At 45.3% G+C, this 25,947-nt stretch overlaps 1 protein-coding gene, 1 long non-coding RNA gene and 1 pseudogene across 3 annotated transcripts in view; 1 reads left to right on the forward strand and 2 right to left on the reverse strand.

Annotated features, from left to right (window-relative positions):
• Nucleotides 1-13,750, reverse strand: part of LOC110256754 — a 47,595-nt gene extending 33,845 nt beyond the window's left edge. Inside the window, exon 1 of the long non-coding RNA XR_002338683.1 lies at nucleotides 12,249-13,750. This is a non-coding gene — a long non-coding RNA (uncharacterized LOC110256754). The remainder of the gene's footprint in view (nucleotides 1-12,248) is intronic.
• On the forward strand, nucleotides 236-20,564 carry TECTB (tectorin beta). 2 transcript variants are annotated; one of them, XM_005671464.3, is made up of 10 exons: nucleotides 236-1,264; nucleotides 1,950-2,140; nucleotides 3,428-3,570; nucleotides 3,675-3,747; nucleotides 9,408-9,511; nucleotides 9,671-9,754; nucleotides 13,759-13,921; nucleotides 15,611-15,683; nucleotides 17,201-17,233; nucleotides 18,741-20,564. In XM_005671464.3, the coding sequence occupies exons 1-10, from the start codon at nucleotides 1,189-1,191 to the stop codon at nucleotides 18,788-18,790; spliced, it is 990 nt and encodes a 329-aa protein (XP_005671521.1). In that variant the 5' UTR covers nucleotides 236-1,188; the 3' UTR covers nucleotides 18,791-20,564. The 2 variants fall into 2 exon arrangements, 1 of the variants encoding a protein (XP_005671521.1); XR_002338682.1 differs by lacking the exons at nucleotides 236-1,264; nucleotides 1,950-2,140; nucleotides 3,428-3,570; ... (1 more) ...; nucleotides 9,408-9,511; nucleotides 9,671-9,754 and adding an exon at nucleotides 9,765-9,939.
• Nucleotides 24,065-25,947, reverse strand: part of LOC100626929 — a 66,516-nt pseudogene continuing 64,633 nt past the window's right edge.

Consider the following 25,947-nt stretch of genomic DNA (forward strand, 5'->3'; position numbering starts at 1 on the left):
AGAGTTTGGGATTAGAAGATAAAAAGCACTACATATAAAAATAAACAACAAGGTCCTACCGTAAAGCCCAGGGAACTATATCCAACATCTTGCAATAAACTATAATGGAAAAGAATACACACACACATATGTAAAACCCGATCACTTTGCCGTACACTAGAAATGAACATAATGCTGTATATCTACCACAATTAAAAATAAAATTGTTTTTAAAAAGTTGCTTTTCTAAGTTTCTTCTTCCAACATCATTGCTCTGGGAGTCTGACAAAACTTCAAAAATCTAGGAGGTCTACAGTCAAGGTTATATGTCAAGATGAAGTTCTAAACGAACTTCAAGATGATATTAGAAGTCCAGAGTTTGTTAAAATATTAGAGAAAAAAATCTTTAACGTGTCTGCATTAACACAAACAGCCTGTTTTTTGTTTAGTATCAGGTATAACATTGCTGAACTTAAAGTCTTCTTGAATTCAAAGTTTAGGTAGCCTGTATATAAAAATAAGAAAGCCAGCAATAAACCAAAGAAAGCAAGATGTAAAAAAAAAAAGAGAATTGTCACCTGGAACTGTGCAGAAATTAGTTGGCCTCCAATCAGAGTTCTTTTTTGTATGAGGAGGAAAAAATTCAACTTTTATTCCAAACCTGGTTTAAAAAGTGGTTAAAAAAAAAGTTTCTCCACTTCTGTGAAGTAAAAGACATTACCTCAAGTGGCCGTAACTGAGCTTCCCATCGGATTATTGTGCAAGGTTGCTTTTTATTCCCCCCAGAGTGGATAATGCGTGTTCATTGTGATTTATCTGGAGCTGGTTTCTTTTACACCCTCGGCCTATATAAAGTTGCGCTAGGACCGGGAACAGAGATTCGGGGAGCATCTGCGAGGCGGCCTCCACCGTCGGAGAGAATGAAACAGTCGGGAACATGAGTGGCCACGTGTGTCCTTGACGCTCTCTGTGGTAGGTGCCCCACGTTTGTCTCCCAGGGCGGACAAGGAGCCATTAGAAGCGGGAGGCGTGATGGTCTCCCCTGAAAATTCCCCTTGAGACTGTGCGTGTTGCTTTGTTCTCACCCTTGATTTTCATTGCTTGCCTGTGTTTCTAACCTAGAATGATCGAGGCACAGGCCCTGGCAGGACCCTGAACATTTGGCCAGCTTGATTGCACCACTTGGCAAAGACCACGTTCTGAGAAGCAATGGTGATGAGGGCCTTTGTCCTGTTGGCCGTCTTTGCCGAAGCCTCTGCGAGATCTTGCACTCCAAACAAAGCAGGTATGCTCCGGTGCTAGTCTGTGTTTCAGAAAGGAGTGTTGCCTTGGCAGAGTGCAAAGCTCTGTGCTTATATTGTTAGGAAAAATGCAATAATATAGCCAAGTAGAAGCACTTATGCGCCCCAAGCCAATCTGACTTTTCCCACAGAAATTACAAATGTATTGGCTAAACTTAGACTTTTTAAAACTTAGAGAATGCAAGGTAGATGAATAGAGATCAAATCTTCACATTTTTCCTGGTTTTCTATTTGACTATCAAGTTTCCGTGCCATAAATAACCGTTCATAGAGTTGTGCATAAATGGATATTTTACGCTGTATGTGCTCCCATTTCATGGGATTAAAAACATGTATATAAAATGTGTGTGTGTGTGTGTGTGTGTGTATTTCAATGCATTCAATCTGGTTTCAAAGATACGTGCCTTAAAATAGGTTAAGGTTTAAAAGCAGACCAATTTTGAATACATATTAAGAATAATGCAGCTATTATGCAGAGATTGCAAAAGCTATAAAAGAAGAACTTTAGTGGCTGAGTTTGAGGAAAACTTTCATCGGAGCTCATGAAGAGTAACAGGGAAGGTATTTTTAACTAACTGCTTTGCATGTTCAGGTGTAGCTGGAACCCACCATCTACAGATTCATATGATCACCAGATCTGATTTCAAACCCTCTCCCTCTTCTTTTCAGATGTCATTCTCGTGTTCTGCTATCCCAAAACCATCATCACCAAAATCCCCGAGTGTCCCTATGGATGGGAAGTGCATCAGCTGGCGCTCGGTGGGCTGTGTTACAATGGGGTCCACGAAGGAGGTTACTACCAATTTGTAATCCCAGATTTGTCACCTAAAAACAAGTCCTACTGTGGCACCCAGTCCGAGGTAAGTCCGGGCCACACATGGAGGAGTTGCTGAGATGGGACACCTGGGCCCAAGAATGAGACATCTACTGTCCACCCTTAAAAGGATACAGGATTCACCACTTTCCTTTTAAGAGCCAATCCTGACTCCCAAATATCCTGGGAGGTTAGTGTACTTTAAATTCATCTCTTCAGCCTAATGTAGGTGACTCTTTGGATTTAAATTGTATTTTCCTGATTTATTGCCTGAGTAGCCCAGCCACCTTCTGTGAATAGAACAAAACCTATTTCCCACCTCCAACCTCACATCCAGCTCTGAGCATGTGCACCCAAGCTGCCATCCTTCCTGGGTTGGATGGGTGGGTCATGCATTGCCTGAGGCTTTGGCGTGGTGACAAAGTGAATTTGGAAGGGTATCTTAAAGGAGTGACCTAAGTATAGCACTATACATAACTGGGTCTTATGAAGAACCCAGGACAGGTAATTAGAATCAAAAGGAACTGTAGACATCCTCACCCTGGTACCTCATAGGACAGAGAAGAAATCTGAGATCACCCAGCATAGTCACTAGTTCAAAACAGTAGCGATGTAGTCATGGAGAGAAGCATGGTTTTCTGACACTCTGGCTGACACCCAGCATTCCTACAGCCTTGACTGCAGAAGATGGTCCATCTATTGGGTCTCAGCCCCCAGGGCCACCTTCTCTTCCTAAAGACCCCACAAGGATTCAGTAATTTAGTGGGAAGAATCATGGGCGTGATTAACAAAAACACCATATCTTTGAATATCTTGGTAAAATGAACAAAGAAATCACCTGTGTGGTCTTAGGCAGATCACTTCTCAAGTAAATGTTCAAGACCCTTTTAACTCTAATATTCGGTGATTTTTAGAGTCAACAAGTCAGAGGAAAGAATTTCAGAAATGGTGCTCATGTTGGAAAAAGAAAGAACAAAGAACTAGGCAGTAATGACCTAGAGATGGGAGGTGGGTGAAGGTGCCACATAAAATTCCTTGATAAAAGGTTTATAAAAGTTTATGGTGGGAAATGGAAGTTCCTGAGCCAGTTCATTTTGGTCAGAAGCCCAATGGGTATATGGAGTTTTGAAAGTATACAACATTCAACTTAGATTATTCTCAATAATCATAGTTGAAACGACTCAAGATCTTGTTATACACCTACAAACAAGAGCGGGTGCCACACATTCAGGTCTCCCTGTTAGGCTTTTGTCATCTTCAATCACTTTCCCAAGAACCCTCATCCACATCATAGGGTCTGGGGTCACCCTAACTGCCTTCTTCCTTGTTCCAGTACAAGCCCCCCATCTACCACTTCTACAGCCACATCGTTTCCAACGACAGCACCGTGATCGTTAAGAACCAGCCCGTCAACTACTCCTTCTCTTGCACCTACCACTCCACCTACTTGGTGAACCAGGCTGCCTTCGACCAGAGGTAAGTTGCTCTGAGAGCAGGGGCTGGCTGTCGTGTGTGTGCTCTGCAGTCCCTGTCAACCAGGCATGTTTCAGTCCTTATGCAAAATTCTCTCCCCTTTTCAGAGTGGCCACTGTTCATGTGAAGAACGGGAGCATGGGCACATTTGAAAGCCAATTGTCTCTCAACTTCTACACTGTAAGTGGTCTCCAGGTCCCCACCGCTGCCCTGTGGCCTTTCCAGATGACCAGATGCTTCCTCGGCATTTGCTCTCCTCTAAGCTGTAGGCAGAGTCCCATCCTTGAGACATAAGCTTTGGCCTAGCTTGGAAACTCTTTAAAGACTAGGTGCAGTGGACAGTTAGATTAATACACTGGATGGAAGAATGGGAAGAGGCCAGAGAGAAAAACTCAATCCTCCCTTTATACAGATGAGAAAATTGAGTCAAGAGAAGTCCTGTGAGTTACCGCAGGTCAGGAGGCAAAAAGACAAAAAGATAGCCAGTGTCTAATTTGTAATCAAAATTAGTTTCCACTACAACCTGCTGCACAGATTTATATTTAGGATCTGGCTGTTGTTAACACGTCAGGCACAGGGTAGTGAGCTTCCTACTTGGGACGGGGCTGAGGAGAGAGGTTGGGAGTTGGCCCGCTGCTGCCTAGTTCTTTAGTCTCCAAAGCCCTTTACTTAGTGGGCTTCCTCTTTGTCTAATTGGGCATGCTGCCTCCGTTGACCTCAAAATTAAAGGCATTCAGAACAAAGTGCTCCCTAGAAACCAAATAGGCAGTGGTCATTAACCCAGCTGCCCTCTTGTTTAGACAGGGTGCTTTGTTTTTTTTAATTTTAGACCTGCAGCTTCCGGCGAGGAGGCAGGCACACAGTGACAAGAGCCCAGCTGGCTCAAAGAAAGCGTAGGCAGAAATAGAAACCTGTGCATAGAACATTAGGACTGGAGGAGCGCCTTGGAGGCCATCATATCCAACCCACTCATTTCACAAAGCAAACAACTCTATTACGTGGCACTCCACTGACCCGGAACTCTTTGAACTCCCTTTACCAGCTCCCTGGAAGCTATTAACAAGGCTGAGCTCAGAAGGTGAGAGCCAGAAGGGACTCTAGCATAACCTCGTCCATTTTACAGATGAGGCTCGGAAGCCCAGTGAGGAATTGATCTGCCCAAGATCCCATAGGCGGTCCAGAGCAGTACCCAGTCTGGAACACAGCTCTCCTAACATTGGTCTCCAAGGCACGTTTACTATGCAGAGAATGAAGCTTAAGTTTCATGACCCCCTTGATAGCATAGGCTCCTATCAAGGCCTCACATCTAGTTTTATCTTCAAAACTTTAATTCTTTTAATTAAAGAGGGCTTTCTAAATTACGTAAACTTCAAGATCCCTCAAAACCTAGATCTGCCCCAGGCCACACACTACTGGTGGTTAAGTCCTGAGAAAAGCAATCCCATAGAGCCCCTTGACCTATAATCAGGCAGGTTGATACCGTGTGCATTGCCGGGGTGATGAAAGGCTGGCAAAACCACTGAAGCAACCAATGCAGGTTATCCAGAGAAGAAAATGAGCTGCACATGTTGATAACAGACTCAGGGGATGCCCTGATGACAGGCTGCCTTTACTACCGAGTCCCTGTCCGGCAGTGCATGCTGTTACATTAACCAGATAAAATTATAGATATGACCCTATGAAGATTTTTACAGCAGTTGCAAATAGAGAGGCACCAGGATTGTCAAAAATCATCACCTACCAACAGTTTTGCTGGGCTAAGTTTCAAACATAAATATCAAATCTTAGATTTTTAGAGAAAAAACAAAAATGAAGAGGCATGTTCTCAGCATCACCCAGGCCATCCTCTGGGCTAGAAAGACTGCCTCCTTGAACTGTCCTAGAAAGGATGCTAAGGCTTCCCTAGGGCCCATCAAGACCCTTCCAGGGCAAACAAACTTTGGCCACGAGGAGGCTCTGAGAATTTGGTGCTGATTAATAGTCCCATGTTGGGCTCAGTTTCCTAGGCCTTATCCAGGACACTGGCACTTTTCTTCTCCTCCTTTCTTCATCTTTGAGAGCATTCTTGTGTGTTTCTGAAGCAACAGCTGCTCCCTGCATATATTTCCATCCAATTACCAGAGACGGAGCTGTGCCCTTGGTGGCACAGTAAATCAATGCACTGCTGATTGCCTAGAATTCCGAGAGCTCCAAATGCTGGGCTCCAAAACCACCAGCTCTACTCAGCATGCTTCCTCACTTCTCTCTCTGCCTCCCCTGCTCATTCCTATCAATGGCCTATGCTTGGTGTTCTTGGTGAAAAAAAAATTTTTTCAATGGCCACACCTGCAGCATATGGAAGTTCCTGGGCCAGGGGTGGAATTGGAGCTGCAACCGAGGCCTACACCACAGCCACAGCAACACTCGATCCCAGACGCACCTGCAACCAATGCCACAGCTTGTGGCAACATCAGATCCTTAGCTCACTGAGCAAGGTCAGGGATCAAATCCAAATCCTCATGGAGACTGTATCAGGTCCTTAACCTATTGAACCACAGTGGGAACTCTGAAAAGTTATCTTGACTCCAAATTCAAAATAACTATTTACTACCACTTGCAGAAGTAGCCTAGCATTGTGGTTGAGAAAATGGGCCTTAGAATTCCCGCTGTGGTGCAGTGGGTTAAGAATCCAATTGCAGTAGCTTGGGTCGCTATGGAGGTTCAGGTTCAATCCCAGGCCAGGCACACTGAGTTAAAAGATCCAGCATTGCTATGGCTGCAGCATAGGTCACATCTGTAGCTTGGATTCAATCCTTAGTTCAGGAACTTCTATACGCTGCAGATGCAGCGATTAAGAAAAAAGGAAGGATGGAAAAGAAAAGAAAAGAAATTAGGCCTTGACATCAGACCACTGATTTGAAACTTAGTTCTACTATTCACTAGCAGTGTGACCTTAGGCAGGTTAGTTAACCTCTCTGGGCCTCCTTAAATAGGGATAATAATAATACTTACTTCAGAGGTTTGTTATAAGCATTAAGTGAAATAATCCTTATGAAAAACTTTGCACAGTGCCTGGCCCAAAGGAAGTGCCCGAGAAAGTAGCCATTCTCATGATTATAAACTTTGACCTCATTTCAAGTGGAAACTGAGAGCTCCTACGCCAGCATTGCTCCCTTTATAGGGCTGAACATCAGTGTCAGTGTAGGATTAGGCTGACTTTTATGCAATCAAAATGACAGAGACTATTCTTTTTAGTTAGATGGAAATAAATAACAAAGCTCGAGGTGGAATATAGACAAGAAATAGAGACAAAAATCATAAACTTTCAGAGTCAGAGCAAACTTCAGAGGTGATTAATCTTGACCTTCCATTCAACGCCTCAAACTCTTCTCTAAGATTGCTTTATGAATGGGCTCCTCACTTCTTCCAAGGACAATGACAAGTGGGGTCTTCCCATTTTAGGTCAGCAAGTGAAATCTGACATCCTGAACTCTGGCCCGTTGGTCTTGGTTCTGTCCTTTGAAATAATACCATGTCATGGTGTTGCTGATGTTCCTTCAACTAGCTCAAGCTTGTCTTTCCCAAACTAAATGTCATGCCACTCTTGGTGGCGCATTCATTATTTAGTCACTCTTCTCTGAGCATGATCTCCTGGGTCAATGCCCCTATTACGAAGTGGAGCTCAGAATTTGCCGACACAAATTCCAGGTATTATAGGGTGGTTCTATCCAGACCACCCTAATTTTCATGTTATAAATGAGGAGGAAATTACACTGAGCATTGCCCTACTGTCAGGTGAGAGGTGGAAAAACTGGCCATTCAAAGTGTTTAGTTTCAGAAATTGAAGTAAGAGTGTAGATTCTGCTTATAACACAGTCAGGAGGTTTCCTCTGCAGCCAGAGGTATTATTCCAATATTCCAATTCCTGCTTTCTGGGAGATGGTTCCCAGAGGATGGGGCCAAAAGAAGCACCTCTGGCTACAGTGGGGACAGCATTGTGGTCCCCAGGTAAGTCCCGCCTTTGAAACAAGTCCTTTGAATTGTGACAAATCTCAGAAAAGAATAAGGAACATTAGAAACCACTGTAAATCAGCTACTTCATTTGCATGTTAAGCTAGTCAATCACTTAAAATTAAGAACATTATTGTTGATCTTTGCAACCATTTAAATGAAGCAGGGGGGCTGATAGAAGGGAAGAAAAGCACTAACTTCTGGGTGACTGAGTCAGGGAGGCCTGGCTGGACCTGTAATCAGAAAGATGATGTAAGGGGCCCTAGAAGATGATTCTGAGCCCTCTCCTCATTTCCTTGAATTTGACTCTTCGGGGTTAAAGTCCATTTTAAATAGATGTCTTTGCTGCCATTGTTTTGCAGTTCTGTAAATATCCAAGTCCATGAAACTCAACCTTTTAATTTGTATCCTGGTCTAGGCTTTATGCTCCTAATTCATTTAATCACCATCATAGAAACATGTCTGCGAGGCAAATGAAGGCAAAGGTTATTCCCATTTTTCAGATGGGGACACTGAGGCTCAAAAGCCTGGCTTGCATCTAGTGTGTCCAAGTTAGTGGTAGGAACTAGGATTAGCCCAGGATCCTTGTCCTTCCATCATGATGCTTTTGTCTCTGGAGGCTAAACTTGGAGAGTAGTTCCAGGTCATTATCAGAGCTACATGAACCCGACACTCAAAGAATGGAAAAACCAGCCTCCTTTGGGTAGGACAATAGGAAACAGCATAATTATTTCTAATCACTCACCAGAACTGCCTGGTGAAGAAGGCAGGTGAAGACCACAAACACCAGGCCAGTGACCCAAGGCTGCGCTCCTGAGCTTGAATCATGGCAATGAGTCCCTATTGCCCTTGAGTTGAAGCCACAGTCTTCTGGATCCATCCCCATGGCCTTTCTAACTTCATCTCCTGCCCTCACTCCCTTCTTGCCACTCCCACCTGCCCCTTTGCTCACTCATGCTCCAGCACACCTGCCTTCTGCTGTCCTGCCTGCCACTCTCTCATCCCAGGGCCTTGGCCTTGGCTGAAACATCCTTCCTCAATGCCTGCATGACCCCTCCCCTCTCCTCCATGTCCTGGCTCAAATATCACATCTTCAATGAGACTCCCCAACCACTTATTTTAATTACAGCTTGCCCCTCCATGCACTCCCTATTTACCTTACCCTGCTCTATATTGTTTCTAGTTTTTCTGTACAACATACTATAGTCTACCCTAGCCATATAATTATTTACCTATTGTCTGTTGTTCGTCTCCCCTGATAGAATGTTTGGTGGCTGGAGACAGAGATCTTTGCTTGCTCACCGATGTATCTCAATAGGCAGAACATCCTGACATAGATACTATCCCAACATAGAGACCGGTACCTGACACCTAATAGTGCTCAGAAAGTTGTTGCTATGTTAACTGTACTGAGAATTGGAACATAAACTTTCTAACCCAGGCTGGAATCTGCTCAAGCAAATAGAGGAACAAGGGCAAAGCAGGATCATATGTGTTTGGTCCCCATGCCCTGTGGTGAGTCAATAAAGCTCAGTGTTTCAGTATTGCTGGATTTCACTCTTTTTCCATCAACCAAGTTTTGCTGCTCATTGGCCTAGATGGCACATACAATGCATGTCTCACTGTAATCAGTAAACCCAGACATGTTGTGCCTTCATCCCTTCTAAGATGGCACCAGTATCCTAGAAGGTACAGTGTCCCTGTTCCCAGAGGGTCTCACTGTGGTCTCATGTGCCTGTCTTTGGGTTGGTTCCCACCCCCACCCAGCCCATCCCGATCCACCTGCTCTTGTCAGACCCAGCTGCTCAGTCTGAAAGGTCATAATGCCCAGTGTCAATTTCCTTCCAAAGAATGCCAAGTTCTCCACTAAGAAAGAAGCGCCTTTTGTCCTGGAGACATCAGAAATTGGTTCAGATCTGTTTGCCGGAGTAGAAGCTAAAGGGTTAAGCATTAGGTAAGTACTTATTCTCAATATTTGTATTTGTAAATACAAAGGAATGGGAGGGGAAAAAAAAAAAAAAAAAAAGGACCAGCCCTGAGGCTGTTTAAACACCTGATGTTTCCAGGAATACAACTCGCTAGCTCAAAGAGATGTCTTTTGTTTCCTTTCCAGGTTTAAAGTTGTTCTGAACAGCTGTTGGGCCACACCGTCAGCTGATTTCATGTACCCCTTGCAGTGGCAGCTGATCAACAAGGGGTAGGTGTGGCTCTCTGGACCATAGGGCTGAGAGGAAGGGCCAGATCCATCCAGGGCCACTCTGGCTCAGGACACCTTGGAAGGAAGAGGTGACGCCTGTTGGGGTCACATCAGTGACTTCCTCTGTGCTTCCAGATTGAGTATTGATACCAGGAAACACTTGCCTAATGCTTTCTAGGTACCAGGTACTATTCAGAGAACCTTATATATTAACTTGTTTGCCTTCCAACAGGTATGTCTTTTTACTATCATCCCTATTTTTCAATGAGGGAACTGGGTCAGGAGTGGCTAAGTTACATCGCATAGTTAGTCTAGGTGTATGTTTATGGGGAAGTGGGCAGGTTGGGTTCAGTGCTAATCAATCTGACATCAGAATCCCTATGAGGACTAAATTAGACCATCTATGTAAAAAGCTTAGCATGTAGTACCTAGCTGGTATTGAATCAATTTTAATAATATCCTTATTTTTATTTGCTAATAATTTAGTAGATAATGAAGAGTTCTTAAAATTTGGAGTAGAGGAGTTCTCATCATGGCTTAGGGGTTAACGAACCCAACTAGTATTCATAAGGACATGAGTTCAATCCCTGGCCTTGCTCGGTGGGATAAGGATCTGGTGCTGCCATGAGCTATGGTGAAGGCTACAGACACAGCTCGGATCTGGCGTTGCTCTGGCTGTGGTGTAGGCCGGCAGCTGCAACTCTGATTCGACTCCTACCCTGGGAACCTCCACATGCCGAGAATGTGGCCCTAAAAAGACCCCCCAAAAAAAATGGAGTAGAGGACTGAAGTATGAGAATTATGGCAGAGAAAAGTGATTCTGGAAATCACACATTGGATGGTTTAGAAACAGTACATGGGAGGTAGAAAGACCAGATGAGAGGCTGTGGCAGCTATGGAGCCAAGGTGATAAGGCCTGCACTGAGATTGTAGCTGAGTGAATGAAAAGTCATCCAACGTCATCCAAGGAGGGAGAGGCGATAAAAAAAATGAGCGACCAATGGGATGTGGTGACGTGGCGGCCAGGGCACAATGTCTGAGGAACACAGGACAAAGAAGGATTTCTCGTGTTGAATTGCGGATTGTAGAAATGAGAAATTGTTTGTTGTGGGCCTCTGGATAAGGGAGTTTGGATTCTCCTTGAGCTCAGGAATGACATGTTGAGATGATAATTGTCTAGAAACATTTAGAACTGTAACTTTGTAAAACAGAGGAGGGGATGCAGGCATCGTCCACACAGAAGAGGCCATTCCCCAAACCAAAGCAGACCCGTGTACCTGAACCCATCAGGGCTGAGTCATCATTGGGGCCAGGTGATTAGATAACAAAGGTGAAGCCACTCTGGACCTTTAACTATTTTTATTTAACAAACATTTATACAACCCTTACAACATACCAGGCCATGCTCTAGGTAACTGCTTGACAAATACTAATTTATCTAAATTTCATTAAGCTTCCTATAAAGTAGGTAGTATAATTATCACTGTATTATAGATGATTATAGTTTTCTGAGGCCCAGGCAGGTTCAGAAACTTGCCCAATGTCTAAGCTAGTAAGAGGATGGATGATCTGAGATGGACATTATCTCTTGATAACACTGGGTAGGACAGGCCATCCAGGGCCACATCTAAGCAACCAACAAACTAAGCTGCAGAGATGGTAGCTTAGTTTGGGTCCTTATGCCATTGAATGATTCACTTAGGTTCTGTACAAATCAAATGACTTCAGGGAGATTCTGAACTAAATTATTGACCTTCAGGGATCCGAAATTTCCAACAGGATTAGAAAGCTCTCTCAGATAATGGCCACACAAGAGCAAAGGTTTCCACCCCACCATGGAATCATCTCCTACAGATAGATGGTTCTGGTGCCTCTGCTCAGCTAGCAGGCATGTCATATAGCAGCAAAAGGAATTTCTGTGACTTTGGGGCGGTCTTTACAAGTGGTCCTCCAACTATAGTATGCACAGTAATTCCCTTGCATTCCTGCTACACAGGCAGACACATCATAAACCTACAACATCAGAAGGTCCCTGGGCGGCCCCTGGGAATCTGCACTGAAGCCCAGCTAAATTAAAGAAGCCCTGATCTAGTTTTAAATACTGCCCAGTTGAAATGGCTCCTAGAGGTTGGAGAGAGCTGCACAAAGACAGCACCAAAGGGGAGAATTAGAAAATCTACTCTGCAACCTCCCAGATGCCCTTTGGGAGGAAAACCCAGTTTTCAAGAATGCCTGGAGAGGTTAGAAAGGATGCGATATCAGGAGCTTTAATCGTAGGTGGGGAAAGAGACTCCTGTGATAAGCCTCCCCTCAGGGGCTCCACAGTCTGGCAAGTGCCACAGCCAGCCCTGAGAGGCAGCAGTGCCAAGGCATCTAGGCCTGTCTGTGACCTGCCTCCTCTCTGCCTCCAACAAAGCTCTGCTTACATTGTTTTCCACTGGCTGACACCACGCCTTGGACACGGCAGCAGCAAGGAGCTATTTTAAGGACTTACGTTTTGAGTTCATACAAGGAGCTCGGGTTTTTTGACCAAATGATCCTGCGAGAGTCTTGTTTCACAGCTCGGAAAGTGCCCCCAGCTCTTGGCACTGCTCAGATGCCACCACGAACAGAGCCCAGCTTCTGGCCCTGGTCCAGAGAGAAGGCACAGTGTTCCTGCTTTGTGTGACTCACTGACCTTCAGAGTTGGCACCCCTCCGTCCTACCTCTAATTTGGCCCTTAATGCCTGGTTCTGATGGAGTCGGGTGGGGAAGGGTATACCATGAAGCTTCTCCAGGGTGGCTGAACTGCTCTCTGGTGTGTGAGTTGCATTGGAAGGACAATAGAGTCAGAGAGACATACTATGGCATAAACTTTGGGGTCCACCCTGGTGCTGTCCACTGGGCTTAAGCTTTTGTTTCAGGGGACAGATTCTGGTGCTCACTGTCACCTGCATACAAGCTCCCACTCCCTGTGGACCTCTCTGTAATTCCCGGGAAACACTGTGTCTCCTCCTGACACAGTGGAATGTCTGGTTGAATGTCCGGCACTTGAACAGGGAATCCACATGTGTTTGGTAAATGAACAAGTATTGTGCTTAAACCAGGGCTTCCTAATTTCGGCACCATTGACTCTTGGGACTGGATCATTCTCTGTGGTGGGGTCTGTCCTGTGCCCAGCAGGACATTTTGCAGCATCCCTGGTCTCTACCCTCTGGATGCCAGTAGCATTTTCCCTGCAGTCATAACAAGCACATGTCAAATTCTCACCATCCCACATCCAGGAAAGGGCAAAATCACCCCCAGGTGAGAACACTAAGTTTCAACAAATGCATATCTATGTCATTATTTTCATTTTGAAACTTCCCAAATGTAACACTCCCGTTATAGAGAACTTAGGAAAAAAACAAAAAAAGGTACAAAGAAGTAAACAAAATCTGTCTATCATAGCCAGTGTTAACATTTAGGTGGTATTGTTAGTCATTTTTTTTAAAGATCATATTAAAAATATCCCATTTTTACAAAAGTCAGCTAATAGAATAGATATAGAACTTAAATAGTACAATGTGAATTCGAATTCCCAGCAGTAAAAACTCTCCATAGACACACAGCAACAGGTTGAGCGTGACTTGGGCTTAGGCAGCCGTGGCAGCACTTTGACAAATGCTGTTCCCAGCACCATTGTCTTTGTTTTGGACATACAGGGATTCTGTACATTCCCCGGGCCTCTGGAGGGCGTTGTCTGGGGGATTTCACTTCTTTGGGACAGAGAGGTGGTGGCTTAGCAGGTGTGTGGCCTCTCGTGAGTTGCCCCCACCTCACTGGGCTCTGTCTATAGAATGGGGACAAGCATAGCTGTCTCAAAGCCCCTCAACAGGATCCTACAGAAGTGACAATGAGCCATGCGTTTCAGAAGGATAACGTGCTGTGGAAAAGCCCAGGGGAGGCTGTGCATGACTCTGCTGGAGTTCATGGGGTGACCTTGTCTCTCCCCGTGCCCTTTCCCCCACCCTCGTGTGTGCCAGGTGCCCCACGGATGAAACAGTCCTCGTGCATGAGAATGGGAAAGACCACAGGGCCACCTTCCAATTCAATGCTTTCCGGTTCCAGAACATCCCCAAGCTGTCCAAGGTGTGGTTACACTGTGAGACATTCATCTGCGACAGTGAGAAGCTCTCCTGCCCAGTGGTGAGCCCCCACCTCCCGCCCCTCCCAGAACAAGAAAGTTACCCAAGGCTGGCGTGGAGGCTGGGGGGTGGGGTTGTTATTTAGAAGCTGTATTTTTAGCTGGGAAATTGTCACCAGACCAATGTAGGCTATGCTGAGGACATTCTAGAGGAAAGGGCACTGAGGGTGGGGACAGACATTCCAAGCATGTCACACACACACACACACACACACACACACACACACACACACACACACTGCCCCACCACCAACAGACTACATACTCTGGCCCACGTCACTTAATTTCTGGCACCTGATCTTCTCACAGGGTGCCAATAAGCAATGGCAGCCCTTCTCTTTTCAGGAGCAATATTAGGGAACATGAAAGCAATAACAGACAATGAAAAAGTTAAAAGCATAAGGGACATTCAAAACCCGAGTGGTAGCAATAGGCCCTGGATGGAAGTCAAAGATGAGTAGTTTTAGCTCCTGACTTACCAGCCTGAGGGTCCATCCCCGGGGTTCATGGTAGACGCACAAGATGCTGTAGGAATTCTCGACCTACGGTCACAACTGTTCTGACCCTGTGGAGAAGGGCCCAACTTCCCAGACATGTTTAGGGGAGCTCATGCAGGGATGTTAGTTTCCCCTCCGCCTCCCCCACCAAGAAGTTGCTGCAAGAGCAATCAACATGCGGAGCAAATTCAGGTGGAAGATAATTTTTCATTGCAACCTGGTGTGAACCGTCCTTTGAGCAGTGGTTCCAAAGCATGGCAGCTTCAGCACCACCTGGGAGCTTGTTAGGCTTGTTGCAAATTCTCAGCCCCTGCCACCCCACCACGCACCCTGGTCCCAGACCACCTGATTCAGACACTGCAGGGTGGACTCAGCAACTTCTGCTTTAATGGGCTCTTTGGGTTACTCTGAGACACGCTCAAGTTTGAGAACCACTGCCGTGAAGATCTAAAAGGGTTAAATCCCAGGGAGTTCCCTGGTGGCCTAGGGTTCAGGACCCAGTGGTATCACTGCTGTGGCACGGACTCCATCCCTGGCCTGGGAATTTCCACAGGCCATGGGTGAGGCCCAAAGAAAGTTTTAAATCTCAAATTGCTACCTCTATTTGGCCTGGGAGACCTCAATAAGGAGGGACACGATGTTTCTAAAGAGGCCACCTGCTCGCATCACCTATAGTGTTCAACAGAAATAAGATGAGTCCTTCTATTTTTATTGATTCATTTGGCCAGAAAGTGGTCATTTATGAGCACAGATAAAGAAAGGGAAAGGAACAGAGAGACATTTGACCACGGATGAAAGGATCGTTATTGGCACTACATCTCAAAAGAACATGAACCTGAACACATTTCGAAAGCATCCCCATTTCAAATCACTGTGATGAGAGTAACTGCAGGTTAAAGCCTTACTTCTCACCAAAGGCAGGGAGGAATGGTTTCAAGCCCTCCCACGCTCCATGTGGATTTGTTCCAGCTTGAAGAGTTAATAGCAAAGATTTCTTCCCTTTCTCAAGTTGCAGAAGGGGTGAAATAAATCTCTGCGGGTTGTAAAAGCAGTAAGGGAACTGATAGCTGAGGCCTGGGGGATTCTGACTCCATCAGGTTTGCGACTTGTTAAAAAAATCTCTTTTCTCTCCTGTGTTCCTTTACGTGTCCCACCCCTGCCCTCCTCTCCCCTCTGTGCCTCCCGGGTCTCCAGACTTGTGACAAAAGGAAACGCCTCCTCCGGGACCAGACCGGGGGCGTCCTGGTCGTGGAGCTCTCTCTCCGTAGTAAGCGTCTCTGTTTTCCAAATGGTTGCCTTTCATGCTGGGCTGCGTCCACAGGCACGGCTGGTTTGAGCATTTTAACTGAATTGCCAAACCAGTTGTGCCTGTAGACACAACCTTTACCTGCAACTGAGTCTTCCCTCCCTTCGGGGGAGGGGGGGCAGTGGGTAACTCACGCCCAATCAAGGAGGTTTGTTAACCCCCCTGGAAAGCTCCTCCATCTGTGGTCTCAATTCCCATATCCCCAGAGAGACTAGGAAGTGCTGAGCTTCCAGACACGACATCGGCCTATAGCAATAAAAGAAAATGAAGGGTCCTGGGGCCACCGGGGCTAGTCAACAAAACTTCACTGAGCAGTGAGCGCTGGCCGGTCTGGGTTTCAGAAATAAAGGAGCCCCACGTGGGCCCTTGTCCTCTAGACAGTACCACCCATCAAGGAGAAAGATGTTAAATGCTAAGAGAAAGAGGTTACTCTTGGAGTTCCTGTTGTGGTGCAGCAGAATCGAATCCAAATAGGAACCATGAGGTTGCAGGTTCGATCCCTGGCCTTGCTCCGTGGGTTAAGGATCCAGTGTTGCTGTGTGAGCTGTGGTGTAGATTGCAGAGGCGGCTCGGATCCCTTGTTGCTGTGGTTGCTCTTTCATTTTTATTTTTGCTTTTTACGGCCGCAACCCGCAGCATATGGAGGTTCCCAGACTCCAGGTTGAGTCCGAGCTGTAGCCGCCAGCCTACACCACAGCCACAGCAACGCTGGAACCTTAGCCCACTGAGCAAGGCCAGGGATCGAACCCGCAACCTCATGGTTCCTAGTGGATTCGTTTCCACTGCGCCACGATGGGAATTCCCAAAAGAGGTTAGTCTTCATGGAGTTGGGGGAAGCAGAGTCTATGGGAATAGATGGATAAGGGGCTCAACTTTGTCAGGTTTAGGGACAACCTCGGTGGGTTATCTGTAAGTCTGACCTCAAGAGTGCTGTGACATGAAGGGTGGGCAGTCACAGGAAGGCTGGGGCCTTTAGAGGACAGTCACCACAATCTGGCAGGGAGCCCAACCCCAGCCGCTGCCCAATTTTTATAGCCTGCAAGCTAAATGTAGTTTGTCCCTCTTATGGGTTGGAAAAAAAAAAAAAAAAGTCCAAAAGAATGATATTTCCTAACGCAAAAATTACCTGAGATTCAAAGTTCAGTGTGTATAAAGTTTTGTTGGAACACAGCCAGCCTGGCTCACTTAGGGGTTGCCTCCAGCTCCTTTCAGGGGCAACGTCAAGGAACTACATGAGAAACCCCACGGCCTGCAAAGCTGAAAAGACCAACCCCTGCCTTAGAGCTGAGAAGAAAATGGCGAGAGATGAAGGCTTTGCAAGCCAGCTAGAAACTCTGCCCGAAAGACAATGAGGAGCCTGCTAGTTTAATCTGGGGAAGAATCCGCTCAGGTTTATGTTTTAGGAACACAGCTCTGAGACGTCTCTCTCCATGATCTTTCACTAAAGCTTCTGTATTCTCTCTCTTTTCTCACTGCAGGCAGGGGATCCTCCAGTCTCTGTAGCTTCTCAGGTAAGGAAAAGAGTCAGCTCCAGGAAATGTCACGGGTGATGCTTTTAACAGGCAGGTGGGTGTTTTAAAAGCAGCTTACCTTTGGCCCCAGCCAAGCCTTTAAGAATGGAAAGGTACACTTTAAAGGTACACACCTGAGTCGGGACAGAGGGCTTGGAGGTCAAGAGGTCTCTCTCCAACCAAGTCCTGGGCTCCGAAGGGAGGGAGGGGCTGGGGGCAAGTGGGAGGAAACAGAACTGGGTCCCACCCCACCCCACTCCCCCCACCACCCAGTCTCAGCAAAGGCAACACCAGGTGGTTTCTCTTGGGTTCCTCCATTTGGAAAAGGTGATTTTCAATGACCTCATGAACTGAGTGACCTTGGGCCACAACCTCACCCCGCCTTCCTCTGTGAAATTGGGTTAATAATTGCTCCTATCACACACAGTTGTTGTGTGGATTAACTATTACAGCTCAGAGCACTAAACAATGCCCAGCGCACAGCAAACATCCAGGAAAGATCAGCCATAATTACTGACTCTGTACCAGGCATTTTTCTAGGCAGTGTGACTACACAGTGAACTAGGCAGGCAAGACTCCTGTTCTTCCTAATATGCATGCAGGATGGTAGTGGGAGGGTCAAGGAATGATTTAGATAGCAGCCCAGGAAGCCTCTTAGAGGAAAGAGCATTTCGGCTAAGACCCAAGTTCTTCCCAACTGATGAGAAGGAGGTAACTATGTGAGAAGATGGAGTTAGACAGTTCTATTTATTAGTAAACTCACAGATGTAGGCTTTGCTCTATTACAGGAAATCATGTAAACCTGCTATTTAAGACTCCCAGAGTCTCATTTTTGAAGGAAGTTCTACAGCTAAAGCCCTACAGTGAAACGCACCATCACTGTATTATCAAAGTTCAGCTTCCCATCTGTCAGAGGTCCATATCCTAGGCTCATGGGTTGGGCTAAGTGAGCTATGGAAACTCCGAAAGATGAAGCGAACTGACTTTGTAGAAAACATGTAGAGGAAAACAAAGCACCCAAAATAATAAAAAATGCACCTGCTATGGTTGACAAGTTTCCGGAAAATGTTTGGAAATAATTAAGCCCTGAAAATCAACAAATTTCCTTTGCTGTGGCATCATTTGGTGATCGGTGTGAGTACTGTGGATAGAATTATCTATCCTTTATTGAATTTACAGAGTAATAATAATGCTGTCTGGTCTTGTGTTTGAATTTCTATGTTTTTTTTTTTTTAAGCACAATGAGACCCCACAGCTAACAATTTGACACTTCTTTCCAAGTCTCATAGGTGAATTGCAAAAGACAAAAAATTCTCAATGATATAAAATGATTTGTTAATTTGCTATGTACCTGTGATTAAAATATCTATCCCATTTGGCAAAAAAAAAAAAAAAAAAAGGAAACATGTAGAGTATTGTGAAAACCTGCTTAACGCCCTTGAGTTGACCCTCTTGAGTTCTCCTTGCTCCTTGTAGAACTGTTTCTCCTTTCCTGTCTGGTCCACAGATGTTCTCTATCACCTCATCTTGATGCTGGGGATTTGTGCCGTGTTGTAAGGGAGAGCCAGGCAGGCAGCTGGAGCTCCTCCACCCAAAACCATCTCCTCCGTCAGTGACAAACTTGCATTTATCGTGCTGCCAAAAGGAACAAACAGAAGACCGTATTGTTGGGGAGGAGAGAATTGCGCTTTGCCAAATATGTGTTCCAGCGACTTTTGTGAATTTCAGTGATTGTTTTTCTTCGGTGCCCTACTTCCTCCTGTGACTTCCTGTGGCTCTCAGATCCTGCCGTTCCTCCTTTGCAGCTGGCGGAGGAGTCTCCTTTGCCCATATTCAAGCCCGGACAGCAGTGGACTCCTTTGAAAGCTATTCTGATTTTAAAAGAGGAGCACATCCAACCAAGCGCAGCTGAGTATTTGGGGGAGAATGTAGGGCAAAACTACAAAGTCAGCCCTAAATACAGAATGCACAGGAACAGCCAACTTGTGGAAGGGGTCTTTGTCGTTGAGGCTTTGCAATTCCTAAGGACCAGCGGGGCTGAGCCACTAGGCAGAGGTTCTAATCTTTCAAATGATGATGTGGGCATCCAGGTAGAAGACATTTGTTTTTCTCAAACCTGAATACTATAAAGAAAAATGATGCTTGAGAGCCCCCAGTGAGCAGTAACCTAATTTGTCATTATGAGCTTTCTGAAAGAGGTATCAAAAAATATTATATAGGATTACATTCCTTATTTTTATTGCTGAGATATACTTCTGAGATCCAAAGAAAATTACAAACTGAATAGAGAGAAAGCTACAAAAGGAATAAAACTCACATTAGCATGAGTTTAACATGATAATGTGGCATTGCCTAAATGAAACTGCTGCTTGCAACATAACCTAGAAGGACTGTCATGATAGGGTCTCTGCAGCCTGTCGACCCCATCCTACCTACGCCTCATGGTGCCCAAGTTCTCACTATTTCTATTGCTCTACTAGGAAATCTTCATTTGGACGGAATGGTGTGACCTCATTTAGCCTTTACTTCAACATTCGAGTCCATACCTGTTTTTGTCTCAATAACTTAAGATCATTCCAATGGAACCAACAAAAAATTGGAACCACAAATGCAAATATGGCCAATGAAATCACGCGGTGCCTCACCCAGAGACCACGGCCACCCCAGTGATGCCGAGTATATGAGGGCAATGATCTACATGGTCAACCAAATAAAAACTGAAGGGACCAGTCCTGGTAGAGAATTGGCAGACCCTGAAAATATATGGAGGACCACAGTTTGAAGCTAGAGACTAGGATGGGATAGGAAAAGTCAGAGCTCTAAACTCTTCTTCATCTTGTGCAGACTCAGTGGGCTTATCATTGGCAAACACGTCAGTTTGTGTCTCTGTATTTAATATATTGGAGAAGTTTTGAGATCTGTAGTTTGGTGGTTCTTTTACATCGGTGTTAATGAACTCAGAAATTAAGCTAGGTCTCCAGTCTCTGGAGACACAGAGTGAGTGTTTAGCAACAGGCTAGATTAAAATGATTCAATGTAGTTGAAACTGGCCTCAAAGCTGGTGATCCCACCAGTTTGGGGTCTCTTCTTCCTGTAAATTCAGAAGTTTTGTAGTCAGGAAGAACAAAAAACATATTTTATTGGTTGTAGTAAAAAAATAAATTAAAAAATTAAAAACAGCTCTTAAATAGCATCCTCATAGCCATAATCATAAATCCTTGGCTGCAAGAGTAAACCATGTTGTTAGTTTGCTTTGTTTTATCATAATGTTTAATGATCTTGTATCTCTCCCTGGTGCTATGCAATAAATAAAATGCCTTAAAGTAAATGACCTATGACTATAGCTTATAGTGTTAATATGTCATGTTGAAGGCCAATTCCTCAACCACCTCAGGGGCTTCTACACCTGGAGCTTCTTAGACTCATGAATATTCCACAGACTTTCAATCATTTTACCCTACCTTTGCATTTCAAAAATTCCAGTATTGAGTTTCTGAGGCAAGGAGGCAGAGGCGTTTTACATGACTAATGTTTGGAGGAAAAAGTCTTTTTGGTCACCCCTGTCTCTAATGCCACCAGCAATTGCATGTGTTTCAACTTAAAGTGAACTAACAGCCCCATAATGTTTAGTTGCTTGTTTCATGACTCATAATTTCCCTACTAAAGAATGAAGAGAAAGCCACTCTCAAAACAATCTCTGCTGCAAATTCCCATTAGTGCCAAACAAAACAGAGACCTAGAGAAGGAAGAAAGAGTACATTCTCCCATAGGCATCGGCTGACATAGAAAAAACACTGGGAAATTGCCCTGTATCAAAATTCCTGATTATGAACCCTAAAGACATCTCCCTCTGTCTCTTGTTCTCTCTCTAAACTTGAGTGATACAAAGCAAATACTTGTGAAAAGAGACATATAGACACGCATAAATCTCTCTTTACTTATTGATCAATTGATAGATGCAACTATAGCTATAGCAAGATAGAGTTATATGTGTGTATACTCAATATACATGTGTGTGCATGTGTATCTATAGATATGCATGTGTGCCTATGTAGGCACATGTGTGTATATATGTTCTATGTGCATGTGAGTGACTAGATGCCAAATGTTTATGTTAAAATGTTTGATGATAAAGGACGATGTGGGAGTTCCTTTTGTGGCTCAGTGGTTAACGAACCCGACTAGGATCCATGAGGATGCAGGCTCAATCCCTGGCCTTGCTCACCGGGTTAAGGCTCTGGCATTGCCGTGAGCTGTGATGGAGGTCATAGATGCAGCTCGGATCCTACATTGCTATGGTTATGGCCAAGGCCAGGGGCTCTAGCTCAGATTTGACCCATAGCCTGGGAACTTCCATATCCCACAGGTGTAGCCCTAAAAAAAGCAAATGGCAGATGTAACAAAGTCTTTATTATATGAACATAGCTGTGTAAGCATGTGGGCTAAGCCTGGAAGGAAACAAACTACACACTCCATACAAATATAAAGATGGGATAATAATATTTGATTGTCACATCCAACCCCATCTCCACATTTGTGTGTCATTTCTTTCGATATAATGATATTGGATTGCTCAGTTACTTCTACACTTTTGTACATAACTCTATTAGTCCTTAATGTATTGTGTTACTACTACTTATGCCTCCTCTCTCCAACTAAACTGAGAGCTAAGGATCGAGGAAAGTTTCACACTATCTTGTGTCCTCCAGTGTGGTACCTGGCACAGAGTAAGCTCTCAATAAATGCTTTTGAATTAACGAAATGTTCATATGGATGGATGGATGATGAATGGATAGATGGATGGTTGGATGGATGGATGGATGGATGGATGAATGGATGGATGATGGATGATGAATGGATAGATGGATGGTTGGATGGATGGATGGATAGATGGATGGATGGATGGATGATGGATGATGAATGGATAGATGGATGGTTGGATGGATGGATGGATGAATGGATGGATGATGGATGATGAATGGATAGATGGATGGTTGGATGGATGGATGGATAGATGGATGGATGGATGGGTGGTTGGCTGGGTGGGTGGATGGATGGATGGATGGGGACTAGAAAATCTCTCTAAGAGGCCCCATAGCAGAAGTTGCCTTTCTCCCTTTCGTGATGGAACCAAGTGCTTAGGATCCAGAAGCCCTGATCCCAAAGAAGGAAAGGTTATAAGGCACCAGAAGATAAGTTTTGGCTCATTGTCTCCCATGTTGGGGTAACAAGGGAAGCTCCCCTGTCCCCTTTATATAAATACCCCTACCTTCCCTCTTTCTGAGTATTAGTCAACAGCTTTCAAGCCTTGATGCTGAAGGCCTTTGGAGAAGCACAGAGCCCACCACTGTGAAAATGGAATTGTGCTACAGAAAATGGAGTCTGTGGAGGTCCTAGAATTCATCTGCCCACCTCTGGGCAGAAGAAGAGTCCTGCCAGTGGAAATGTTTAGGAGCTCAATGGAGGTGGGACTGTTTGTAAAGCTCTTCACTTTGGTGCCTATTTAGGGCCCCTCTCCCTGAGAAAGGGCAGGAATTCCACCAAATCTTTTGTCAAATTTGGTACTAAGGCTCTCAACACACCAAAGGGAGGTTTATTCCCTATACAGAGCTCAGAAGTATCTCCACAAAGGCAGCTCAGGGGTCAAGCCAAAAAGAAAACATTCCTCTTTGTTTTTCATTTCTTCAGTCATGGAAATTCAACAGAAAAAGCCTTAAACATGATACATCATTCAAGTTGCTCTGCCAGTTTCAGGAGCAGCCACACAGAAGATAATCTGGGTGCAAGGAGCTGCACAGGATAAAAAAAGTACTGTAAATGCATGCAGTGGCTCAGTAAATCTATTACAAGAACTAGTGGAAAAAAACAACATGGAATCCTGTTCTTTTTGTAAAGGGGGAAATACTCATAGCAGAATGAATGGGTTCATATTTTTCTGCTGAAGATTTTAAAAATTAAATTATAAATGAATTAAAATTCTACTTAAAATTCAAGATTTGATTGCATCCTTGCTCAGTGGAAAGGAAAGACATTAAGCAATTAATTGAGAAGGAAACCTTTTCCATTCGGAAGCTGCAGTGCTCACAGGAAGTGAAATCTCAGGGCCAGGCCTTCCAGCCACTGACTGCAGGGGTTCCGTTTGCTTGGAACGGCTTGATCCTGTTGGATTTCCATGATTGCTCGCACCTCAGAGTCTTATCCCCTGAAAACATTCCCAAGATGCCTTCTGATCTGGGATCCTATGTCCTTGCAGGCTGATTAACTGATAAGGAAAACAAGCACTAAAGGTTAGAGACAGCCACTTTGCAAAGGAAGGCAGGAGTGTGATCCCCAGGCTGCATTCTTCAGTTTTCCCCCTTCCCAGATGAAACTGGATGCACTGCAAATTCACAAGCTAATGGGCCAGAAATATCTGGCAGGGAGGGCAGGCTCTCTAGCTGGTCTGGGAGCAGCAGCCCTGGTTCCCTAGAAAAATGAGTTCACTGTCCAGCTCCTCCAACTCCTGGTTTGCTTCAGGCTATGAACTCTGGGGTGGGCAGAGGCGGCCAGCTCGATGGCTCCCCCTACTGGGAGACTGGACTCAATACCTGGGAACTACACTCCCCTAAACAGGATATTTCAATACATCCCACGAAAGTAAATAAATAAATAATGAATGAATCCCAGAGACTTTCCTGGGACCAGCAAGCACCTCTAGAGAAAATACCCACCTCAGAAGATCTCTGGGACTTTAGCTTCTTCCTCAGCAAATTCGGGGAGTGAAATCGTGAAGCCTTCTTTGCCTCTCAGCCAGAAAGTTGTTTGGTCTCCTTTGCCCTGCGGGAAGCAAAGGAGAATGCTAGTGAATCAATGCAGGAGGGCCGCCTGTCAAGTGTGGGCCTGAGCAGACAGAAACTCAGGTTCCCCTTGCTCGCTTCCTGAGGATGCTGTCTGTAGCCAGAACTGCAACCTGGCCGCAGTTTCCTCTGTGAGGGAAAAGCTTCATTATGGATGAAACTGTGGTCATTTCCTTGGGCTTTACTGATGAGCCAGGATGGACAGTCAGTGATGGCCTATGGGATGAGAGCCAGTGGAGGTTCAAGTCTATTCCAAAGGAAATCTTTTAAAAATCATAATAAAATCTATTGAGCTCTTCCTATGAGTAGGTGAAACCAGGCGAAAACACCTCACACTCACGTGCACAATTAATCCTCACAATTAATCCTTTGAGGGCACTATTATCATCATTCCCATTTTGCAGATGATAAAACCAAGCCCCCAAATCAGACAGGTAATAAGTAGTGGGACAGGATTCAAAGCTCGATCTACACTGCTGCTTTCTAGAAAAACCTTCCTCTTACCTGAAACCAGCTGACAGAATACATCACGCCAGGGCCGGGCTCAGCCAACAGGAGAGCTGATGCCACTGCCTCCCTTTCGCTTCTTCACTGGACCCCCAAAACCTACTCAAACCCCCAACATCGCCACTCCCACTGTGAACATCTCCAAGACATTCTTGAGACCAGCTCAAGTGGAGTAACCCCCCGCCACCACCACCATCCCTGGAAAGCACAGCATTTATGAGAAGGATGAGAAAATATCTTGGTATCTTTCAGTGACAGACAGAAAGCCAGGCTGGAAAAGGAGGCAGAGGGAATGAGAAGGGGTATTTAAAGGAATAGAGATGAGGTCCTAGTGCCCCAGCCAATGGGCTTCTCCCTTCCACCTGGTACTATAGACTCTGGAGAAGGGGCATAGAGGAATGCACCACATTATCTTTCCTGGTTTTGAACTTGCTGTTGCTTTGTGTGGGAGCCTAGACGGGGGTGTTCAGGCAGCCAGGAGACCCATGTGGCAAAGAGAAAAGAGGCATCACGCAAGAGGCTGGTCAAGGTGGGAGCAAGACCAAGGTCACAGATTCCATGTTTGACTATTTGAGGGAACAGGACAGTCCTCTCTGGAGAAGGCAAGGTGGCAGTTGTGAGAGCCTCCACGTAGGTCCAGGTGGTGTCCAGGAACCACAGAGTGGAGACTCATTCCTCCCATCAAGTTCCTCCATACCTCCTTCGGGGACTCAGGTTTGGTGGGGGAAGGGGTGTCTTATCTTGACTGGAATGGTGCCTCTCTTTTGAAATCATACCCTCCCAATGCCAGTAGGGCAGCTGCAGTGCTCTGAGAGACGTGGATCCAGAGACCTGCCAGAAACCAGTTACAGTCTCATCATCACCTTTGTTGTGACCTTCACACAGGTCTTGAGGGACAGGGGCTGCTGTGGAGTGGGGACACCACACACACAGCTCAAATTCTTGGACTGCTAGCACCTTTCATGCAGCAAATCACAGACCACCTCTTGACATCTGGGGCACAAGGAGGGGATCCCCAACCACCCAGGCATTGCTCAGACGTTGTTGGGTGTTGCTCAAGCTTTAATATGTTCTGTTTAGAACCAGAGACAGAACCAACTCCATATGCAAGTTGGTGGTCCTGATGGATGGAGACCAGCTGGGCACCTCAGGCTCCCTGGGATGCTACCAGAGCTGGGACGTACCACTGAAAACATCATTTGTAACCAGAACTGCAACTACAGTCAAGATTGGAGCCTACATAAGCAGTCCCACCTCCATATTTTATCCTTAAAGTCTTTACTTTCAAGCTAAGAGAGAGGTTTAAATCTGGATTTGAAACTTGGTTGATTAGCTTAGATGACAAAGTAATCAAGAGGGGAAAAGATTTGT

The sequence above is a fragment of the Sus scrofa genome, chromosome 14 (genome assembly GCF_000003025.6).
Source record: "Sus scrofa isolate TJ Tabasco breed Duroc chromosome 14, Sscrofa11.1, whole genome shotgun sequence".
NCBI lineage: Eukaryota > Metazoa > Chordata > Mammalia > Artiodactyla > Suidae > Sus > Sus scrofa.

What these genes read in the sequence shown, in the direction of transcription:
- TECTB (XM_005671464.3), top strand. Translation starts at nt 1,189, where the DNA reads ATGGTGATGAGGGCCTTTGTCCTGTTGGCCGTCTTTGCCGAAGCCTCT. An exon ending in GCTAAAGGGTTAAGCATTAG is followed by an intron (nt 9,512 to 9,670) that starts GTAAGTACTTAT and finishes TTTCCTTTCCAG; the next exon opens with GTTTAAAGTTGTTCTGAACA. An exon ending in CGTGGAGCTCTCTCTCCGTA is followed by an intron (nt 15,684 to 17,200) that starts GTAAGCGTCTCT and finishes TTCTCACTGCAG; the next exon opens with GCAGGGGATCCTCCAGTCTC.